The 24335-nt window shown below is 36.2% G+C and overlaps 1 protein-coding gene and 1 pseudogene across 1 annotated transcript in view; both read right to left on the reverse strand.

The window, feature by feature from the left end:
- Window positions 1-8651: 8651 nt before the first annotated feature.
- Window positions 8652-14743, reverse strand: LOC127427214 (uncharacterized; annotated as a pseudogene).
- Window positions 14744-18456: 3713 nt separating this feature from the next.
- LOC127427367 (proline-rich protein 12-like) overlaps window positions 18457-24335 on the reverse strand; it is a 34833-nt gene continuing 28954 nt past the window's right edge. Inside the window, exons 13-15 of the mRNA XM_051674934.1 lie at window positions 24154-24285; window positions 19934-20029; window positions 18457-19814 (exon numbers count right to left, since the gene is read on the reverse strand). Coding sequence (XP_051530894.1) covers window positions 19680-19814; window positions 19934-20029; window positions 24154-24285 — 363 coding nt within the window. The 3' untranslated portion in view covers window positions 18457-19679. The remainder of the gene's footprint in view (window positions 19815-19933; window positions 20030-24153; window positions 24286-24335) is intronic.

Genomic DNA, 24335 nt, shown 5'->3' on the forward strand with positions numbered 1-24335 from the left:
TATGGCCACATCTACACTAGTATGTTTTTGGTAGAAAACGCATTCCTTACTAAGTTTACAGCTCTCATCCACACTGGACCTGCACTGAAAACGGAGACTTTCGAAAATGTTCTCCATAACAGCATACTTTGAAAAACAATGATGTTAAATGGATTAGTGTGGACGTGGCTTGTTATATAACAAAAATACACAATAGTAAGGCTTGTAATACATAATGAATAAAAATGCAAATGTACAATTTTACAAATATAACTGAATGTAAAATCAGTCTCAACCTTTACAAAAAACAATATACTTTTCTTTCTTTTTTTTACATATTGCTGGACATAGGGGAATAGAAAACAGAAAGTTTTCAGAACACAAAAGGAGAAATTTTGAAAAAATGTTGTGCTCAGTAATGTCATACAGCGGCAGTGTGCAGTGATCACCTCTTCAAGTATCAAAAGGATGCAAAAGTATAATTCAGCAGTCTTATAAATTATTGCATGCGAATGTTCTGAAGGCATACAATAAGGTTAGGTAAGAAACAAACCAAAACATATGGATTATTTAAAGAAAATCTTCACCGACCATTGCTCTCCTGTCCACGAGAACTCGCTTTGTTTGCCACAGCCAGACCATCACAGAAATATTTAAAACAGAGGACACAACACAGCTTCACAGAAACCAGACAACCAAACTTGAAGAAGTGGAGCAGGAATGTCTGTCACTTCTTCTCCATTCTGAACCGGTGTGTATGTTTGACAAAAAAGATTGAAGAGAGGCTTGACACCCTCTGCCAAAATCAAGTTGTTTTTAACCAGCTAGTGAGATGATGGTTTAAATAAACTGTGTGGCAGAACGACTCGCCCCTCTCCCTCATCATCGTCGCCCCACCTCTGAGGGCCATCCTTCTGCCAGGCTCACAATGGGAGTGTTGTCATTTCTCCTCTCACTCTGGCTTCTGGGACGCAGCACCACATGCAAGACTCACGCACCCAGTGTAAAGACTGTAACCTGAAGACACAGTTTGTGTAAAACAGCCTTAAGAAAAGTGAAGCTCCGATCCTGGCGTCCTCCACCGGTGTTGTTGATTTTGTTGTTGCTATTGAATTGCGCATGCAAACAACATCAGAATAAAAGTGTTTGACATTAGGTGACATCACTACGGGGGTGACGCTCCCCAGACCTAGCAGGGGAGCGCATGCGACACCGGACCCTGCTCATGTCCTGGACCATTTCTTTGGACACTCCCCGACCTCCACAGAGAACACAATATTCTATGTTGTTTGCCGTCAGGTTAGGACACGGTGTGACTGTTGCTGCTCTCTCTCAGTTTGATTTCAGAGTACGCTTATTCATACAATTAAGGCTGGCTAAGGAAATTTCTTCTCTTTTACTTCAAACTCTTCAGACATGTTTTATAAGTTCAGTTCTCTGGTTTCTGTGTAGCTGTGTAGTGTTCTGTTGTTAATATCGTTGTGGCGGTCCAGTTTTAGATTAACAAAGAGGGTTTTCGCTTGAATGCCCCATCTTGCTTTTCAATGAATAATACATTAGATTTCGGTTTGCTTCTCACCTAAACTTATCGTATGCTTTCATAACAATCAAGAGTCTCATGGAAAAAAATTTAGACTTCTGAATGATACTTTTTGTCCTTTTGAAGCTTGAAGAGGTGGTCACCACAAATTGCCATTGTATGACATCACTGAGTACAACATTTGTTCACAATTTCTCCCTTTGTGTTAAGAAAAAGAGTCAAATGGGGTTATAACAACACAGAGGTGAGTAAACAATGACTGAATTATTATTTTAAGGTGAACTATCCCTTTAATTGATACATGATAACTATTTATGGCATTATTTTTGAAGACATCCTCACTATGCAAAATTTTTGCACAGTAATGTATGTATATACACTGGCGGCCAAAAGTTTGGAATATTGTACAGATTTTGCTGTTTCGGAAGGAAATTGGTACTTTAATTCACCAAAGTGGCATTCAACTGATCACAAAGTATAGTCAGGACATTACTGATTTAAAAAACAGCACCATCACTATTTGAAAAAATTCATTTTTGATCAAATCTAGACAGGCCCCATTTCCAGCAGCCATCACTCCAACACCTTATCCTTGAGTAATCATAATAAATTGCTAATTTGGTACTAGAAAATCACTTGCCATTATATCAAACACAGCTGAAAGCTGTTTGGTTCGTTAAATGAAGCTTAAAATTGTCTTTGTGTTTGTTTTTGAGTTGCCACAGTATGCAATAGACTGGCATGTCTTAAGGTCAATATTAGGTCAAAAATGGCAAAAAAGAAACAGCTTTCTCTAGAAACTCATCAGTCCATCATTGTTTTGAGGAATGAAGGCTATACAATGCTTGAAATTGCCAAAAAACTGAAGATTTCATTCAAATGTGTACACTACAGTCTTCAAAGACAAAGGACAACTGGCTCTAACAAGGACAGAAAGAGATGTGGAAGGCCAGATGTACAACTAAACAAGAGGATAAGTACATCAGAGTCTCTAGTTTGAGAAATAGTCACCTCACATGTGCTCAGCTGACAGCTTCATTGAATTCTACCCACTCAACACCAGTTTCATGTACAACAGTAAAGAGAAGACTCAGGGGTGCAGGCCTTATGGGAAGAATTGCAAAGAAAAAGCCACTTTTGAAACAGAAAACAAAAAGAAAAGGTTAGAGTAGGCAAAGAAACACAGACATTGGACAACAGATAATTGGAAAAGAGTGTTATGGATCTTAACCCCATTGAGCTTTTGTGGGATCAGCTAGACTGTAAGGTGCGTGAGAAGTGCCCGACAAGACAGCCACATCTATGGCAAGTGCTACAGGAAGTGTGGGGTGAAATGTCACCTGAGTATCTGGACAAACTGACAGCTAGAATGCCAAGGATCTGCAAAGCTGTCATTGCTGCACGTGGAGCAACTCTTTGAAGTAGTTTAAGAAGTTCTGAACATTATTTTAAAATTGTAATAATAATTTTTCACATTATTAATGTCCTGACTATACACTGTGATCAGTTGAATGCCACTTTGGTGAATAAAAGTACCAATTTCTTTCCATAAGAACAAAATCTGTACATTATTCCAAACTTTTGGCCGCCAGTGTGTATATATATATATATATATACACATACACACAGTGCTGGGTAGAAACGGCTTACATGTCATCTGGATTACGTAATCAGATTACAAAACTCAAGTACTTGTAATTGGATTGTTACATTTTAAAATACTCTGTACTACAGTTACTTTTTTATAGATTACCTGATTACACATTAACAAGGCAACAGCAGTAAATTGTTAATAATTTATTGATCATCTTAATCATTCTCTTTTTTCAATCTTTTACATTTTTCATTCTAAATCAGCACACCGCTGATATACGTTAGGTAATTCTTCAAGTGTTTCCAGACTAGAGGGGGATGGTTGTGTGTATTGCACTCAGAACTGATACTGGCTATTAGCCAGCCATGTGAAGATGGAGTGGTCTACCTCAGCATTTAACCACTGGATCTATAGAGACAATTACATTTTTAAGGAGACAGGGGGCACAAACATCACTGTGCAATGTAAACTCTGCCTTCCAAAAGTTGATATCCTGTCAACTGCAAAGGATTCTATGTCAAATCTAAAGAATCATTTGGAGGTATTTTTGTATTTTATTTATTTATTTTTTTTACTTTACATTGCAAATCTAACAAACTCAAACACATTTTTTCAATTATTATTTGAAATATCACTCTGTGTGTAATATAACCATGTGTCACAATAACTTTGGAAGAGTTTTGTCCATCAAACGCATCAAAATGCACAAATAAACGTCATTTCATATTCAATTAGACTAGCACTGTAAAGTTACTTTTAGTTTCTTAAATTGCCTTTGGAGTCGGCTTCAAAATGTATATGAATGTACTTTTGGTGTAGTGATAACTTTGAGATGTTTTTGTGACGCTGATTCACAAATATAACTGGTCTGATCTCTTACCACACGTGGATGCCGTGTGTAAAATGGTGAAATTGCATGACTACATTTGTGTTAACGTGCCCCAGGTACCTGTCCATAATTTTCGAAACTCCAATAATAAATGCCTGTTAATCTCAAACATACATGGGTCAGTCATTGACGGAGGGTTTAGACCCCTATCAGCATCACAGGGAAAACATGAAAATATGAAAACTTCCTTCATATTTTTACATTGCGATAATTTTTCTGAATTTGTGGACATAAGCACCACTCAAACAATTAAACCATGCAGAATTAGGTTGAAAGTAATACAAAAGTAATACAAAAGAAGTCAGATTAGATTACCTCAAAAATGTAATCTATGTGATTACGTTACTGATTGCATTTTTTTGTCATGTAATTTGTAATCAGTACCTGATTACAATTCACAAGTATTCCGCTCAGCACTGTATACAGAATATATACACATACGCACACACACACATACAGTATACTTTAAACATGCTCCTCATTAGTGGTCGACTGATACAGGTTTTTTAATGGCCGATGCCGATATCTAGAGAGCAGGGTGGCTGATAGGCAGATACAATGCCGATATATCACACCATTTAATATAGTAAATAACAAACAGAAAATTGCTACAAATATATGTATATATATATATATATATATATATATACTCTTTATTTAATTATTTTTATATTTATTTTATTGCACTCACACACTCATGCAGATCCAGTGTGAGTAGCAATTTCCTGACAGTTTAAACGGCCTGGATCGCCTGCTTGGATTGACACAGAGTGACCATCATGATTTGTGAATCAAAGGAACTTTTGATCCTGATGTTTTTGATTCTGGCTGATGGAATATGTGCGTCAGAGGAAGATATTAGATGAGCGCTCGATGGGAAGAAAACGCTGGATTTTCGTGAAGTTCGTGAATTACATCTGTTTAAATGAGATATCTGCATATTTGCAAACGGTATATAATACAAGTTTTATTGATATTTGCCTTTTATCATTAGAAAATTAAGTTAAAGTTGACAGGGAACTGTTGAGGACCGGCTGACAGAATATGTGCTTTAGAGGTAAATAAATGAGCGCTAAACAGGATGCTGGATCTGCTCAAGTTGTGTGAGGTTGGGTTATTACATCTGTTTAAATGAGATATGTGCATATTTGCAGATGGTATATGATATTAGTTTTATTGATATTTGCCTTTTTATCATTAGACAAGACAGTTAAAAGTTACAGAGAACTGTTGAGGAGAGAGAAACAGGTGAGCACTTTTTTTGTTATTAACATTTATTTTTTTATTAATAAATCATACAATAACAATGAAATGCAAAACATATATATATATAAAATCAACATTTAAACCCCACAACCCTCCCTCCCCAACCCCGCCCCCCAAAAAAAACAACCCTGTGGTCAAACATAAGTAAATATATAGAAATAAAAATCAAACAGACACACATATATACATATATAAAATATATATATATATATATATATATATATATATATATATATATATATATATATATATATATATATATATATATATATATATATATATATATATATATATATATATATATATATATATATATATATATATATATATATATATATATATATATATATATACACACACATAATAATCATACTAACTATATTACACTACTCTCTCCACACCCCACCCGAGAGCCCTCCAAAAACTCCAAATACCTGCCCCATTTCCGTATAAACATATCCAAGCCACCCCGTCTTCCCGATGACACCTCCTCATAAGCTGCCACCCTCCCCACCTCCGTGCACCACTCCGGATATGGGGGTGCACCAGCTGACCTCCAACCCCTCAAAATAACCTGACTGGAAATCATCACACAGGTCAGAACCCAGTTCTCTATATGGCCATCCCCCACATCGATGACCACCCCATCGCCCAGAACACAAAGTCTGGGGCAAAACGAAACCCGAGTGCCAACCATGTCACACACAAAATTCTGAACTTTCGACCAGAATTTCTGGATCTCTACACACCACCAAAAAACATGGGCCATGTCTCCATCCTCCGATTGGCATCTCCAGTAGGTGGGTGTGTCTTTAAGACCAAGCCTATACAGTCTAGAGGGGGTCCAATAAAATCTATGCAAAATTTTGAATTGTATAAGACACACCCTTGCATCTCTAGATGCAGATTTAACGTTTTTAAGAATCTTAGCCCACACTCCTTCCTCCAATGCCAAGTTGAAATCTTTCTCCCAAACTCTCTTGAGAGAAGTTAAGGCTCCGTCCCCCAGACTCTGAATTAACAGGGAGTAATACACTGATGCCTCATGACCTTTTCCAAAAGCCGCAATCACCTCTGATGAGTGCAGCAGATGACATAATCATTCCAAAGTCCCACGAAAATACTCCACAAATCATACTCCAGCCAACAGGAGGCATAAGTACAAGGAACTGACAGATTCATCCATAACTGTCCCGAAGTAGTGTTATTTAACAAAACAAGCTCCAACCGCTAGGCAGGACCAGCACAAAAGGAAACGAAACATGAATCCCAGTTCCTCGGATGGTCAAGAGTCAATTCACTCGGAGGCCGCATAGAAGTATATCCCATGATTTACACAGTCCACCAACTTTATAAAAGACATCCATTGTGTTGGCATGTAGATATTTTGCGGTCATCCATAGTGTCTATTCTCAATCTGCCCGGGAACTTCACTGTAAAAGTGATCTTCCGTCAATGCAAAAGTTTCTTTAAGGAAAAGTGTTAATCCACAAAACAAAACAAACTCCAACCACTCCGCAGAGCCAACGCAAAAAGAAACAAAAATGGCGCCCAGCTTCCTCCGAAAGCCAGAGTATGTACAGTGAGTCAATCCACTCACAAGAAAAACACCCAGTGGTTACTCACCCTTTGTTTCAATAAAAGACATTGACTGATTGGGACATGTAAATACTTTGCTGCCTTCCTTGGTGTTTATTCTCAGTCTGGCCGGAAACATCAGAACAAAAGTGATCTTCCGCTGATGTAAGAGCTTCTTGCATTCCTTAAACCGATCGTGTTTCTCTCTCGTCGAGTTCGCAAAGTCCGGAAACAAGAAAATATTGTAATTCTTCCAAGAAAGATGGCCAGAATCAATCAGGGCCTTCCTCCCTCAGCAGATCTGTGAGCTGGGACTCTGTGAGCTTGTACAGAGCTTGATTTCCAGCTTGTGGCCTGTTATGTCGAGCAGACTCGGGAAAAGCTTGTCTAGGAATTTCACCATATCTCTGCCCTCCTCATGCTCAGGAATTCCAACAATTCGAATGTTATTCCTGCGGCTTCTATTCTCAAGATCTTCAAGCTTTTCAAGAACACGTTCCAAATCAACTTTGGTTGCGGGCGGATTAGCGGCTAATTCCCTCTCTGATGCCTCCAAATAATCGATTCGTTTTTCAACATCTGTCACTCTTGTGACTAGCTCAGAGAATTTTTTTTTTCCATCACCGTAATCGATCGATGTATTACAGCGAGATCCTCCAAGTCCGCAAGTACCTTCGTCAACATCACAGACATGTTGGACAGTTGACGCTGGATTCCTTCTCCCGCCGCGCCATCCAAATCGAGTCCCCGGTCCACAGGCCTGTCTGGGCTTTCATCTTGAACCTGTAAGTGTCTTTTAATGTCTCCAGAGCCCGAGGATTTTGACTTCTTTGCCATGTTTACCTCAAACAGTAAATGTGTTACTGGGTGTATCGAATTTCACTGGATTATATCATGAAAATTATTTTAAAAATTAGCAAAGTGCGCAGAGCTGTCTCTCACACATCTGCCCTTCGCATGGCGTCACGTGGCTCCAACAGGCGAGCACTTTAACATTATGAGCTCAAACGCATCTTTCGCGGCTCTGATATGCGGACAGTTTAAATGATATTATATTGCACACCAGTCTATTATTGCAGGAATACGCTGGCACGTAACAACAAAACGAACTGTGACTGGTTGTTTACATGTCTCAGTCACTTCACATGCAAGCAGGCGATTCTCGACACCCTCAAGAAACAAATCGGCCAAACAGGAAAATTTTAGCAGCCTCGCCGATATATCGGTCGACCACTACTCCTCATTCCAGATCTGGTGAAATGCTGTCATCCCCTTTTCTGTCCCAGGTGACATTACATTTGTACAGTAACTTTCATCAGTCAAACTTTTTGCATTTATAAAAATGAGAATATAAAGTGAACCTGGAGTGATCGCATTCACAAATCGCAAAAGAAGTGATTCACATTGCTGACTCGAAGCAAACTGAACTCAGATCACCTTCTAAAATGGGGTTTGATTAGACATTGCACATATTTAACCCACTCAGAGAATGCAGAAAACACCATATCATGAGCCCCACCCACGCTTTGAGTGTGCGCACATAGTATAAAACAAAACAGAGTAGCACCCCTTCACTTGAAAGCACACTGCGCATGCAGACTACACATTTATTTCATCAAATCACAGTCTTTTGCAGTTGCACACAAGGCTGTATCATGTACAGCTGTAATATAAACTCTATCACAAATATATTTGCAACCATTAAGGATCAACCATACCTGCACAGATACACAACCGCATCATTAATCTCAATAACTGAACTACATGGACTTGTGTATAAACTTGACTGTGAGAAAGCTAACGTCTTATATTTTCATGTGATTGTATGTGAATAATTCAACTGATAAATAGTCTTTAAATAAGTAGATTGCTTCAGGTGTGTTTTTGGCGAGTTCTCTGGGTGTTTGGCTCTTTTCATGTTTGCAAAGACTCCAGTAAACCTTGCTCTTTCCTCAGCGATGACCCAAAATCACACCATCCAATCTCCTGAGCTCCACCCCCACTCCACGTAAGCTCGGCCTGCACCTGATCCACGATAGAGTCTGGACTAGGTAGTTCCACCACTGGTAGAGCACCATCCATTAGGCTGAAATCACTCCTATAGGAGTATACAGATACAGAATTCATCTGTATAAAACGTGATCCATGGCATTAGTTAAATAAATTAAAGGAATAGTTGAGCCCAAAATGACAATTCTGATCTCATTTATTCGCGCTCATGTCGTTCCTCATGTCAAAGACTTTCTTTCTTCCCCAATTTTCCATGCGATTACAATGAATGGAGACTCAAGCTTTCAAGCTTCATAAAGGCAAAAAATGACACAAAAGGATACAGTCTGAGAAAATCAGGTGAGTAAATGATGACAGAATTTTCATTTTTGGTGAACTATTCCTTTAATCCTAAAATCAGTAAATTAAGTATAGAAGACTAACATGCTTCCCTGACACATCAGTCAGAAACCAGCGTCATTCTCCACCAACTGATTTAACACCATTATTTGTAATAAATATTAACCTGAAAATGTGTCTCTGTGGAGAAAATGAATATCAACATTAATAGAAATAAAGTTATGAAAGTAATCAAAGACCAGAAATATGTGTGAATATGTACTGGTCTTGTGAGTTTCCTACCCAATGTACCAGTTGCCCCAGGTGAGGTAACCTGAACATCCGCACCTTCCCCGTCTGGGTTGCAAGTGGCATGCTGGAATGCTGCTGCCCCCTCAGGAGGAGACATCTGCCCCAAACCACCAACAGCACCTCCAGCAATAGAAAAAGGTTCATGAGTCTCCTGTACTGGAAAATGGACAATCCCAGTAGAACTTGCGGGGGTAAACTGTGCTTCAGAACTTGGACTGGTAACAATTGATAGCTTCTCTGGATTCCAAACTACACTGACTGAAACAAAAAGCGGTAACACTTTACAATAAGGTTGTATTTGTTAACATTAGTTAACATGAACTAACAATGAACAATACTTTTATTGCACTTATTAACTTTGGTTAATATTAATTTTAACATATACTAATACATTTTAAAAATGAAAATGTGTATGTTATCATTAGTTATTGCACTATGAAATACCATGAACTAACAATGAAAAACTGTATTCATAAATTAACATTAACCAACACTAATAAATACTTTAATAAAATATTGTTCATTGTTAGTTAATGATACTTAATGCATTTATTCATGTTACCAAATACAACCTTATTGTAAAGTGTTACCCAAAAAGCAAGCATAACTCATAAGCATAACTAGAATTAAGGAACATAACTATTTTAGTAAAAGGATTTTTCTTTTTAAACAGTCAGCTTTAAAAACATTAAGTATATATTTTTATAGAGTTTAGGTTTAGAACTGTCAATGTCAAAATATAATAATGATTCAAAGTCATTAGGACTTTGGATTGAATTACATTATTAAAATAACCATTCAATCAGGACAAAAGATGGCATAAACTTTAAAAAAAAAAAAAAATCCAAATTCAGAAATGAAATGAAATGAAATAAATGGAAAAATACTCATTAAAATGAAAGGAAAAAAATTTATTGTTTTTTTGCAGTCTACCTTGTGTGGGACTTCCCTGAAGGTTTAGTTCAACAAAACACTGCTCCAAATTTTGGGGTTGGAGAGCGAAGTAAGAACATATACAGTGAGAGTAAACAAAGGATATATGGTAAAAAAAAAATACAATTGTCATCATGAAGAAAAAGCTTAGTTCACAAATACATTACATGCATGTAGGTTTGAAAGTACAGATTACATTTTTATTTATTTATTTATTTTATTCTGGAACCAATAGATTTTTATCTATTTATTTTTTTTCTGCATTTGTTTTTTTTTTTTTTTTTTTGCAGATGTGGACAGAACAGCGTAATAAATATACTGTATATACAGGGTTGGGAGGGTTACTTTTTAAATGTATTTCACTACAGATTACAGAATACATGCTGTAAAATGTAATTTGTAATGTATTCTGTTAGATTACTCAAGGTCAATAATGTATTCTAAATACTTTGGATTACTTCTTCAGCACTGGTAGATTTTTTTCACTTGTTTTGACTATAAAAAACTCTGCCAGTACAGTAAGACAAAATACACATGTTAAAAATACATTCTCTGAAAAACCTAAATATGTTATGCAGTGTTAATTCTAAAACAAGATTAATCTAATTGATCTTGTTTTAAGGATTTTTAGATATTTTTACAGGAAAACAATACAAAAAATATGATCAAGAATACAATTTTTGCCCTAATATCAAAGGTCTTACTAGAAAAAAGAAATTATGATCCAAAGTGAATTTTCTTGATTAAAAAAATGATCGTTCTGTAATGATTAAGACAATGTATTTACATGTATTCTATTAGTATGCAGGGTACCTTTAAGACACTGACCATCTCATTTGCATATGCGTGTGCTGTGTGATTAGAGAGTTACTCAGTCTGTGTGCAGGTGCAGGAGGATGATGACCGATCTGCTCTCCCTGACCTTTATTATACTTTTATGTTTTGTGATGCTAATGTTTTGTTAATTTTCTCATGTATGAGAAGTGCGTGCAGCCTGTGTATCTGCCATTAAATGTGTGGAATACAGACTTTTGCTGTTTGGCTCCATGATTTGTCAGACTAAACCATTTATCTCTGGGTAAAAGCGTTACAGTGCCTTGTAACGTGCATGTAAAATGGCTTGAAATAGCATTTTAGCTTAGCGTAAAGCTGACAATTTACACAAGGTTTATTTCTATTTCTTCTGCTCCAAACTTACTTCAGACTTACTTCTCTGTCTGCTCGTATGAATGTAACACATCATAAGAAAGTGTTTCACCGCTGTTCAAATGCACTTTGGATCACATCTTTTATATGTATAAATGTTTTCCATCTGAAAGGACTAAATATTAAATGAATCAAATGACAATAAAATGCAAAGTAATCTCTTCAGTAATCAAAATACTTTTTGAATGTAACTTTATTCTAATTACCAATGATTTAAATTGTAACTGTAGTGGAATACAGTTACTTATATTTTGTATTTTAAATACGTAATCCCATTACATGTTTTCCGTTACTCCCCAACACTGTGTATATATGCATATAAACATTATATATCCATCACCATTGCTGTTGTAATTATGATCAGGGTGCATCTTTGTTTCTAACAGCTGTGCACGGGAATGAACAATCTACTTGTTTCCCGTGATTTAAAAATAAATAAAACTTTTGCAGTGATGGTTTCACACAACGTGCACATGACATGCCTCACATACAAAATACTATCTATGGGTTTTTAGGTGAGATAACAAAGACAGCAAAGTTGCTAAATGCAATATATGTGAAAACATGGATGGTTATAACCTGTTTATGAATTTTTTCTGATTAGTTATTGTTCTGTTGAAATCATTTTATAACAGGCAGCTGAAGGTAGCGAATGCAATAACAATATATTTCTAAACATTGTCCATTTAAAAAAAAAAAAAAAAAAAATCCTAAACAAAATATTAATGGAATCGTTAATGTTAATGGAATCGTGCATTCCCATCCCTATGGGCACGACTGAGAATAATCTTACTTGAAAAGACTTCTCCCTGCCCCAAATACAGTTCTTTTGAGACCTAAAAATGGAAAACATATCTGGATCCCAAAATCAGCATGCATGTCATATTTGATACCTCAGGTTGTCTCCACAAGTGCGCTTTAGAGACACTAGATGAAAAATGAATAAGGGTAAAAACATATGATAGATCAAAAGGATGAAACAGATACTCACATCAGTCTCTTGGGATCCCTCAGATCCTTAATGAGGGGAAGACAGAGCACAAATATAAGATCTGTAACAGTTCTAACATTCAACAAACAGCATAACCAATGCAGATTTCTTATTTGTTATCTACAATCTTCTTAATGACCTGGGCTGGGTTTCCCGAAGCTCTCAGTAGAACGTTAGTAGCACTTAAGTAGTTTCCCAAAAGCATCATTATCTAAGTAGTATGTAAAAACGTTCTTAAATTAACGAGAGCTTTGAACTACTTGTAAGTCTATTAAGGAGATTAATGAGAGTGAGAGTGTACAATGATCTACTTCCACTCTCTCTTCATCCTCCACCTCCTCCTCTTCTTCCTTCCTCCAATGGCTGGTTCAAATATTCCTATAGTCTGTTTACATGGCAGTCACAAATTGCAGGCTGCATAATGGCATTTATGTATACACAGTGACTTGGACTCTAACTAGATGTTCTATTAATATTTCAATTGGTCTACGAGTAGTTCAATACTGATGCCTGTCATTTAATCCTGTTCTGAGTGCATCTGTTCCATTTCCAGCCAAAAAAAATCAACACTTTCGGCTTCGAAAGAGCCCGTTAGTATGATTTAGATCACGTCCATTCACATTACGTGCATTTGTTGCGTCACTTCCATAAATCTCAATGAAGCATCAATACTTATCAAAGCCATCATTATTTCTTTTTAATTAAATTCAGTAATAGTTAATCACTTTCGGTGCCTCAACAAGGTTACATACAATTTCCATGCTTGTCAGTATTTCCGCATTATTTTAATGCTGAGTAGACAAACTCCTGGACAAACAGGCCAAAGATTAAGCACCTTAAGCTCCCGACCTTAACGAAGCACTTAAGTTCAACTTTATAATGAGTGATAAGTTAAGTTTTAACGTTATGGGGAAACCCACCTCTTTACAGCAAGCATAATGTTTCTTACCTGCAGAATGAGGATCAGTTGGAAACTGATAGACTTTATGGGGATTAGCAGCATCATTCTTGCTGTCCAACACCATCTTGAAGCCTTTAGCACGAAGAGCACTATGGACGTTTCTCTTCCAAACAGAGGGGTCTCCATTTATCTGACAATCTCCAGCAGAGCTAGTTTGAGCCCATGCCTAACTCAGGGCCAAGATAGTGATATTAGAAAAAAGTACTATTAGCAAAAAGTACTTTGGCTGTAATGGTGCAATTATGGTAGCAGATGATAATAAAATTGTACTTTGATATATGGGTAGTTGACATTAAATACTTCTGGAAAGTCGACATGTCCTGAGTGTGACATGCTATACACCTTTATATACTGATTTAGCTAATTTAGCTTATTATTGTATAATTGTTATGTATGCAGCTGTTATATTCTCATATTAATTGTGAGACTAAGTGGAATATATATTTATATATATGTATTTACATATGGTGGAGCGGACAGTTATCCCATCAACGTGTTAACACAACGGCTTTCGTTTTTGCACATTGTCTCTGTTTTAACATCTACGTCTCTTGCTGAATGTGCTCTACAATATGGAATAGCCTTTCTGTGGGCCACCCCTCAAGCCCGGGCCCAGGACAAAAGGTCCAGCTGTCCCCCCTTATTGGCGGCCCTGCCTTTATGCATTCAAATTGTAAAATTTAACCAACATCGATTGTAATGTAGTACAACTTTTTTGATAAATTTTAGGAGCACTGTAGCTTTGTCACACCTTTGTTGACAAAAAAATCTGTTATTTTTGTTATATTGTTCTTCATTTATGTGTAGTGAGGTGCACTTCAAAATTTAAGGTGTGTGTTTAATTTTTTTACGCGATCATCATTATCACTCAGTATCATGCTATTAACATCAAAGACCACCACTGTGGACCAATTGTATTATTGGTACTCCACAATACTTCATACAATACTCTGGTCCAACCACGGTATATACAAAAAATGGTGGTACCAACGTATTCACTGAAATGTTGTAGAGTACCATGAAAATTCTATGGTTTATAAATGTGGTTGTAATCATTCAGAACAATGGTAAATATAAAAGCACCAGGGGACGAAGAGTGGTTTTGTCTTGGTCATGGTACAAGCAGACTACACAAGCCAACAACCCACCAAACCATGTACCTTCATAACCAGAACATGTTGAACTTTTCTCGTCTTTAAACCCTCACAACTGCAAATCACAGTAAGTTTAACAAAAAACTGATAGAGTAAAACCTCAAATAAGATTCAATGTTTTATTGGATTCATCAAAGTAAAGGCCAGTGCATCACATGAGGGTATTTCTTCAACTTTGGGCACTGTCATGTCCCAGGGTTGAATTTAATTCAAAATAACAGATCTGAACTGTTTTCTTTTTCTTATACGAAACTAACATGGAAACTTTTTTTTTTTTTTTTACCATGCCTTCATCACTTATTTTTGATAATTTTTCAAAGGCATAGTTCACCCAAAAATGAAAATTCTCTCATCATTTACTCACCCTCATACAATCCCAGACATGTATGACTTTCTTCCTTCTGCAGAACACAAATTAAGATTTTTAGAAGAATATCTCAGCTCTGTAGGTACATACAATGCAAGTGAATGGGGACCATAACAACATATAAAGGTAATCCATATGACTCCAGTAGTTTAACCCACATCTTCAGAAGTGATCCAAATTGGTTTTGGGTGAGAACAGACCAAATATTTTTATATCTTTATTTATGAGTTTTAAACCAGTTTTACAAGAAGGGGAAAAAAAAAAAAAAAATGAACAATAGATAAAATCAACAAAAATGAGGACAAAAACAAAGAAATAAATAAATTGGATAAATGACGGCAATAAAAAAATGAATAACAAAATAAATGTTATATAAAATAATTAAACAATTATGCAGCTGTGGCTTAACAGAGTAGTCAAGGTACACAGTCTGTATGAGTCCAGGTCAGATAATACAACATGTTCCTTAATGTATTGCTTAAAAGAGTCCCAAGTTTTATTGTAACGTTTAAAAGAGCCTTTTAAAGAATGTTTTATTTTAGAAAAAAGAGGGCATCTCGAATCCACTTTGTAAAAGTCATACACATCTATTATGGCATGAGGGTGAATAAATGATGAGAGAATTTTCATTTTGGGGTGAACTATAGATTTGAGTGTTTCAGCCTTGTCCAAGTCTCAGACTTTCAATATTAAACTATAAAATCCATTAGAAAAATATAAATTATTACATGCTTGAAACAACGATAATCTAAACAAAGAGTGAAGTAAACATTTCAATATTAACTGTGTGAAAACAATTTCCTTAGTTGTGGCGTCTTCCACCACACCAAACAATTGTGCGCCTGATTTATTTATTTATTTTTTCTTACAAAAGTTAGAACAGCCTAATTAACCAAGTTGACTATTGTTTCAGTGAAGAGCATGGTTGAGATGAAATATGAGATATGTCATGTTTGAAGAAAACAAGGAAAAATCAACATCACGTGTGAGCGAATATTTATATTGCGTCTAGCGTTTTTATTTCATCAAGCTGCAATCTTGCCAAATTATGAAAAAAAAAAAAAAAAAAAAAAAGAAGAAAGAAAGAAAACAGAAAGGGTGAAATGTTATATATCTGTGTGTAAACCAGGATTCATTAAATGTAAAAAACAAACAAACAAACAAAAAATTAAGGAAAAAAATTAAGAAATTAGCCTAAGCAAGACAAATGAAAAATCACCGTCACATATATATATATATATATATATATATATATATATATATATATATATATATATATATATATATATATATATATATGTGTGTGTGAAATAGAATATATGTTTTAACGAGATATGATACCCATATGTGACATATCTTTAGACGAGAATCTGGATAATGAATAATGAGTTATGGCTTCATATTAAAAGCCAAAAATAGAAGGGGGAAAATACAATATTATATCGTCAGAGCACTTACCTTTATTCAAATCAAGTTAAGGCGACAATTTTCTCTGCGGCCTCTTGTAATTGTCAATGATCCCTTATAATATCACAACGATGAGGCATGAGTCCTGTCAATAACTATTTACTACTATGTTTAAATCAACGGATTATACCTCAAAAAGTCACTGTACACCACTCGATTTCTGACGTCACTTTACGTCAGTCCAGGGAATTTCTGACTTTAAATGTCCACTAGATGGCGTAGATAACCAACTCAGAAACTTCTTTTTGTCTCCTGGATACGAGTTAGCGTTTCATAAAAGCAGTAGCAACAGCTTTAATATATTTGTTTTATTAAAACAATAACTTTTTATTATTTCTGATCGGTTCGCTTTGTTTTATGGGGTATTTTGAACAGAGCTGAATTCTGTAATAACCTAAAACTCCTGCCATATATGTGAGGAAATTCATAATAATGTCCTTCTTGACTGACTGTGAGCATATTTACAATGTACCTGTAGGTAAAAATAGTCTGTGCACATTTTGAAAACACTCCAAACCCCTTAAAGGAATAGTACAGGTTCAGTTCAAGTTAAAGAGTTAGTTCACCCAAAAATTAAAATTCTCTCATCATTTACTCACCCTCATGCCATCCCAGATGTATATTACTTCTTTTTTTTCTGCTGAACACAAAGATTTTTAGAAGATTTCTCAGCTCTGTAGGTCCATACAATGCAAGTGAATGGGTACCAACATTTTAAAACTCCAAAAGCATATAAAGGCATCATAAAAGCAATCCATAAGACTTCAGTCTCAATACCTGCAAAAGTGATCTGCAAATGTGGGTGAGAAACAGATCACTTTCACATTCTTCTTCTTGTGTTTTTGGTGATTCACATTCTTCATGCATATCGCCCCCTACAGTGCAGGGAGATAAATTTCAAGCAAAAAAAGGACTATAAATATTGACCTGTTTCTCACCCACACTTACATCACTTCGGAGAATATGGATTAAAACACTCTAATGGATTACTTTTATGCTGCATTTATGTGCTTTTTGGAGCATCTAATTTTTGGCACCCATTCACTTGCAGTGTATGGACATAAAGAGCTGAAATATTCTTCTAAAAATCTTCATTTGTATTCAGCAGAAGAAAGTCATAGACATCTGGGATGGCATAAGGGTGAGTAAATTATGAGAGAATTGTCATTTTTGGGTGAACTATCCCTTTAAACTCAATCGACAGCATTTGTGGCATAATGTTGATTACCACAAAAAAATTTTTTGACTCATCCCCACTTTTCTTTAAAAAAAGCAAAAATCTGTGTTCCAGTGAAGCACTTATGATTGAAGTCAATGGAGATAATCCATAAATGTTAAAATACAAGACATAAACAAATGTTAACATGATTTTGTGTGACAAAATCGCTTACTAACACTTTCTGTTTAAAATTATATGCAATTGTACTACTTTGTTTCCATGATGACACAACACCATAAACCCTAAAATGACTGTAAAAACGTCAATTTAAACAACTTCATAGCTCAAATAATACATGAGTTGTTTTTATAAAATTATAAGCTTCACATTTCTGCCTTTAAACCCTGCAAAAAGTGGCCCTATTGACTTCCATTGTAAGTGCCTCACTGTAACCTCCATTGTTTTTGTTTTTTTTAAGAAAATGAGACGAGTTGAATAGTTTTTTTTTTTTTTTTTTTGTAGAAATCAACATTATGCCACAAATGTGTTTAATTGAGCTTAACTTGTATTGGACCTGGAATTTTCCTTTAACAACGTTTACAGATTTCCTAGAATCCCATCTATGTAGATTAGAATAAAAAAGCTGGACATTTTTAAAAATGTTTTAATTTCCTCATGGAACATTCTGATGGACAAAACCAGAAGAACTCCTATCAAATATAGAGGATGCAATTCTGTTGTTGACGGTTTTATTTGTTTGTCAAATACAGGGATAGTCCATGTACAGAAGAACCGGGAGAATTTTGTCAAGAGCTGTACAATATTTACACAAAGGCATTACTTTTGAAAGATGCACAGTATTAGATTGTTCCAAAATAATACTCAGAATACAGACAAAGGACAAACAAATAAAAACAAATTTCCATTTTAAATAGTACTAATACATAATCCCTCCCTAATGGGAACCAAATGCTTCGCTCTCAATCTCAATTCAACACATTGCAATAATACCGTTTTGCGTAGCTTGAAATATTTTGTTCTACTCTGACTTTCAATTCTTTTAGGTGACAGATATAAACAATAATAAATTCCCATTGTATCTACCCACCGTTGATGAGCGAAAAGGAAGACAGCTCATAATGTGGCAATAGAATCCATTTATAACATCTGAACAAACATTATTTTAACTGTAATGAAGCGTTACTGATTTGTATTGTATGTGCGAATTCCCGTTAAAAATGTCTTTATAAATAATAAAAATGCATTACTTTAGCTCACTTGTTTCACGTGTGTAGATTAAAGTGTTGAATGTCATCATGTCGTTGCACGCATTTGAATGTTGCATCATGTCGTTTCCAATCGCACACGCCACTCTTTACTCGATTATAAAACAGAGCCGTATCTCTTGTTTCAGAAAAAAAAGCCGGAATAAAACTGCTACTGTCTTTAAAAAAATTATTTGTGTAAAATTCAAACAGTAACAGACTTCCTCCCTAGTGTTGACAAACTGACAGTTATTTCCAACATGATGAATCTTGTCAGTCGATTCAACGTATAAAGATTCCACACAGTATATTCCTTCAACCGTAACTCAATGGTGCTGTGCATCCATTTCCCCCTGGTTCAGTGTAGTCGGTATGGTCAGCTCATTTTAGGTGATCTCAGTTTGGTCACATCCATTCCTTTAAACACTCAGGTGGGGTCCTGCACCAGATCTATGGTCTCGGTGACCTTTGTAAAGAGTTAATAATGTTATTTGCCAGTGGCAACCTGCTGGCAGTCCTGTCCTGTTGCCACTGTATAAGAGCCATTGAAAGAAAATAATCTGTAAAACAAAAGGAGGAGGATAGGGGAGCTAGGCAACAATAAATCCAGCTTCTTTTGTACCGTGAGGCCTCCTTGATTCCTCAGTGGTTCCCCTTTTTCATGCTCCCCTTCCCTTCTTTTCTTGTCTCTTAAGCTTTGGCGCTGAGGGCCATCAGCTCTGAGAAAGAGTTGAAGAGTGTCTCCAGCCAACTCTGATTGGCCATGCACTGCTGAACAACTTCCTCCTGCCCAGGATCTTCTGAAGCCTGCTCTATAGTGTCCGTCTTCAGGAAAATGAGGGAAGAGTTTAAATGAAAACTTTCATCTTGACTACAATAATGCATTTAAATATGTTCTGTTAACTGCAGCTGCTTAATGGTAAATGTAGTGAAGATGATCTTACCTCTTTCTTACAGTGTAAGAAGGTATGGTACTTATAATGATGCAGTGAATGGTAGAGACTGTAGATTCTGCATGTTTCAGTTGACAACTTGAGGTCCTGTAGGAGACAGGAACAGCGACAAGTTAGTATTCAAGTTCTTTCACTATTTCTACACTTCTTTTGTTAATTACATTTAAATATTTTAGTAGTCGATACCAATAATAGTGAAATTTCACAATTCTCATCACCGGTTTTGATGCCACAACAAATTCTGATCCAGTACTGTGCACACTCCTTTAGCCTTTAAGTACTTCTCAATTAAGTAAACAGCTTTGAAGTTATTATTCATTTAAATAATAATAAAACTAAGAACAAAGGAACAAATAAAAATAATAGAACAATTAATAACAAGAGAACAAAGATATTTGTTACATAAACGGTGCTTGTGTAAAGGCTAGGGTATACTTCATTTTTCCGCATGCCGTGCCGTTGCGTCTCGTGCGATCGAGCGCTAAGCCTTTCAAAGTATACTTTTTTGACCGCAAGCCCAAATGGATGCATTCGACACGTGCACTATGACTTCTTTGCAAACCTCTTTTAGTAGTCAACGGCAGGTGCATGTGCAGACGACGTAAACAGACAAGGACACACATGGGCTGCATGTCTGTACTGTGCTGATGATGAAATGTGCTTGTGCAACATGTAGCGGCATGCAAAAAAACTAAGAATACTTTGACGTTAACAAGTAAACACATTTTTCAGGTATCTAATAGGGCTGGGGGGAAAAAATGATTTTGTTACAAATCGCTATTCTTGAGTCAAACTGTTTTAAAATTGTCTCTCTGATGAAATTTTTTTTTTTTATTTAATAAAAAAAATACATGTTTATCTTAATGCTACAATGATTTATAGATAAATATAAGAAACTATATTTGTGCAGAGTTCCACATAACAGGTTTTCTCTATGAGATGTTTTGTCTCTTTAATTCTTTACGTTTAGTCCTTTAATGCACCGCTGCTACAGCCATCAAAGCGTCGTTTGTTCACTATCGGATGTTAAAATCTTCTGCTGTGATCAACGTTCTTGCAATTATGCATGATGCAAACGTTTATTTGAGAGGAGTTGTGGAGAGTATTTGTCAGAAGTCATTCTGCAGATTCTGTCTGACACTGCCTAACAAATAGTTTAGCTGTAAAAAGGCTTATCAAACTGTTGGATTGCGTTAACTACATGACATGCCTCCGCAATATTTATAATCTTACGTAGTGCTGGTTCGAGTAAGAACAGGGGAGTCATCACATTGATAAGTAAGCATTTACAACTGAAATGTCTCAAACAGATCAAAGATAATTTAGGAATAGTAATTGTTGTTTTGACTGAAATACAGGGGCAAAATCTTATTTTGGCTAATATTTATACACCCAACGCTGATGATCAGAACTTTTTATAGATTTTAAGGGAAAGTTACAAGCAGATGGGATCCTTCATGATATGGTTTTGGGTGGAGACTTCAATCTTTTAATGGATCCAGTCCTTGATCATAGTGATGCAAAAGTGTGTAGACCCTTTAGAGCAATGTTGACAATACAGAGGATGTGTAAAAATCTTGGTCTTATAGACATTTGGAGATTCCTGAATCCATCTGGGAGAGACTACAAATTTTTTTCATCAGTTCATAAGATCTACACTAGAATAGATTTTTTTTATATATGTAAGTCACTTATTCCATCTGCCACTGACTGCTCAATTGGGAATATTTTCGTTTCAGATCATGCTTTGGTGTGTTTAGAGATGTTGCCGCATATAGAGAAAAGAAAATCATATAGATGGCGCTTTAATAAATCCCTTCTGCAGGACCCAGCATTTCAACAAATGTTAAAGACAGAAGTCATATGTAGAAACCAATGGTTCCTCAGTGTCCTCTATGGGTGTGGCATGGGAGACGCTTAAGGCAGTTCTTAGGGGGCGAATCATACAACATGCCTCATTCATTAAAAAAATCAAAGCACAGGAATTAACAGAATTGGAAAAGTGCACTAAAAGTGCTAAAACAAAGCTGAAGCACCAAATGTCATCCAATGGTCTTAGAGAGTCACAGAAGGTAGAGTTTTGGTTAGTCAGGGCAAGACAGATATACTTTGAGTCAGGGGACAAAGCAGGGAAACCTCTTGCCAGATAATTTTTTTTTTAATCTTATGTCACAGAACTGGCTCCACTTATGTTAGAAATTTACACAGAGTCATTAAAGAAAGGTGAACTACCACCAAACATGACGCAATCCCTGATCAGTCTCATTCTTAAAATGAGTGTAAAAGTGAGCATCCAATTTCTCTGATCCAGTTAGATGTGAAAATTTTGTCTAACATTCTGGCTAATCGATTGAGTAATTATATCTATTATACATATACATTATATCAAGTGGGGTTTATTCATGGTCGTAATTCTTCTGATAATATTAGACATTTTATGTGGTCAGTAGCGAATGATCAGACCCCGATCGCTGCCATCTCACTTGACGCCGAGAAGGCGTTTGATAGGGTGGAAACTCATTTTAAGATTTTGGAAATGTATGGGTTTGGGAACACTTTTATTGGGTGGATTAAGTTACTTTATAAACAACCGTTAGCAGCAGTGCAAACTAATGGATTAATTTCAGATTTTTTTCTCTTGGTAGGGGAACCCGGCAAGGCTGTCCTCTCTTCCCTTTATTGTTCTGTCTTGCCCTGGAACCATTAGCAGCCGCAATAAGAAAATAGGATAATTTTCCTGCCATTGTAGCAGGAGGTGTGGTGCATAAACTTCTACTTTACGCAGATGATATATTATTATTAGTCTCAGACCCTAGATGATCTATGCCTAGCCTAAATAAAATTATTAGAGGGGCATGAAGTGTCAAGTGTATTATTCCTTGTTGATTCAGAGTCTTGGTGATGTCACGTTAACAGCTCTTAAGAGGTTATGGGAAAGAGACTTGAACTTGGTATTGGAGGATGGGGAGTGTGAAAGAATTTAAAAAAAATTAAAACTATGTCTAGGGATGCAAGGGTACACCTTATTCAGTTTAAGATTTTGCATTGTTTCTACTGGACTCCCTCTAGATAGTTTAGACTTAGTTTAAAAGACACACCTACCTGCTGGTGATGTCAGTTGGAGGATGGAGACATGGCCCATGCTCTGTGGTTCTGCGCTAAGATTCAAGAATTCTGGTTAAGAGTCCAGAATTTTATCTGTGAGATTTTAGATACTCAAATGAGGTGATGAGGTGGTTATTAAAGTAGGTGGCAAATATACAAAAAGCTAGGTCCAAACTAGTGTAATGATTGGCAGACAGATAATTCTTAGAGGATGGAAGTCAACTGGCGCTCCCTTATTTCAAGAGTGGTTCACTGAATTGGGCAGGGTCACGGCATTTGAAAAGATGTCATATAAGCGGGTTGGCAGATTGGACGCGTATGGTAACAAGTGAGAACCATGTGGAGAGAGACAAAATTGTGGTAGTAATTGTGGATTCTATTCTTTGTGGATTTCTTTCTTTTCTCTTTTTTGTTTGTTTGTTTGTTTATATGTGTGCATTGTGTAATTTAGGCTTTGACCACAGGGATGTTTGTTGAGGTACAGGGTGGGTTTGGGGAGGGGGAAATAATGGGGGTTAAAGTTGATTCTGTATATATATATATATATATATATATATATATTGTTTATTCTGTTTTTTTATACAAGAATCAATAAAAATTGTTAATAGCAAAATCATATCAGCAGCAGTTCATCAAATAATGATCCAATGATGTTGGAATTCAGTATATAGTGAATTCAGACACACTTTTAGCAGGATGATCCAGGTGTCTGGATCACAGTGATGCTGTACAGTCCTGGCAGAGTGTGTCAGATTGTGGTGGTCTGTTCCATCCTCCACTATAGAGCTCAGAATCGACCTGCAAGATCGCAATTGCTCGTGCAAATTGCACATGCAAATTGCGTTCAGCAACGATTTTGTGGCTGCATTTGCATTTTGATCTGCATGATTCCTCCCTCAGAAATTTAAGCCACAGGCACAGATTTGATATTTTGAAGCATGCAACTTTTTGTTCCACCTCTTTTTCGCCATTTACATCTTTACAGAGCATGTGTGAAAATACGCATGTTGGCATTTGAAAGTGCCTACTAGTCAGACAGCGCTCGGGTACCGAATCAGTACTCTGTACTACCGATATTGCATTGAAAATTAGGATTTTAACATCACCTGTGGTTTGGATACACTCTTTTTAATGCGGTTCAGGGTTTTGCGGTTGTAGCTTTCCCCACCCAGTCTGACCCTCACTGTCCCCGAGTCCAGGGGCTCTGCTGTTATCTGAGGGAACGTGTGAAGAGCTTCCTGTGAAGCAGGAACAGAAAGGAATTCAGAATGACTTAGAATGGTTGCTA

Source organism: Myxocyprinus asiaticus, chromosome 36, assembly GCF_019703515.2.
Source record: "Myxocyprinus asiaticus isolate MX2 ecotype Aquarium Trade chromosome 36, UBuf_Myxa_2, whole genome shotgun sequence".
In the NCBI taxonomy this organism is placed as follows: domain Eukaryota; kingdom Metazoa; phylum Chordata; class Actinopteri; order Cypriniformes; family Catostomidae; genus Myxocyprinus; species Myxocyprinus asiaticus.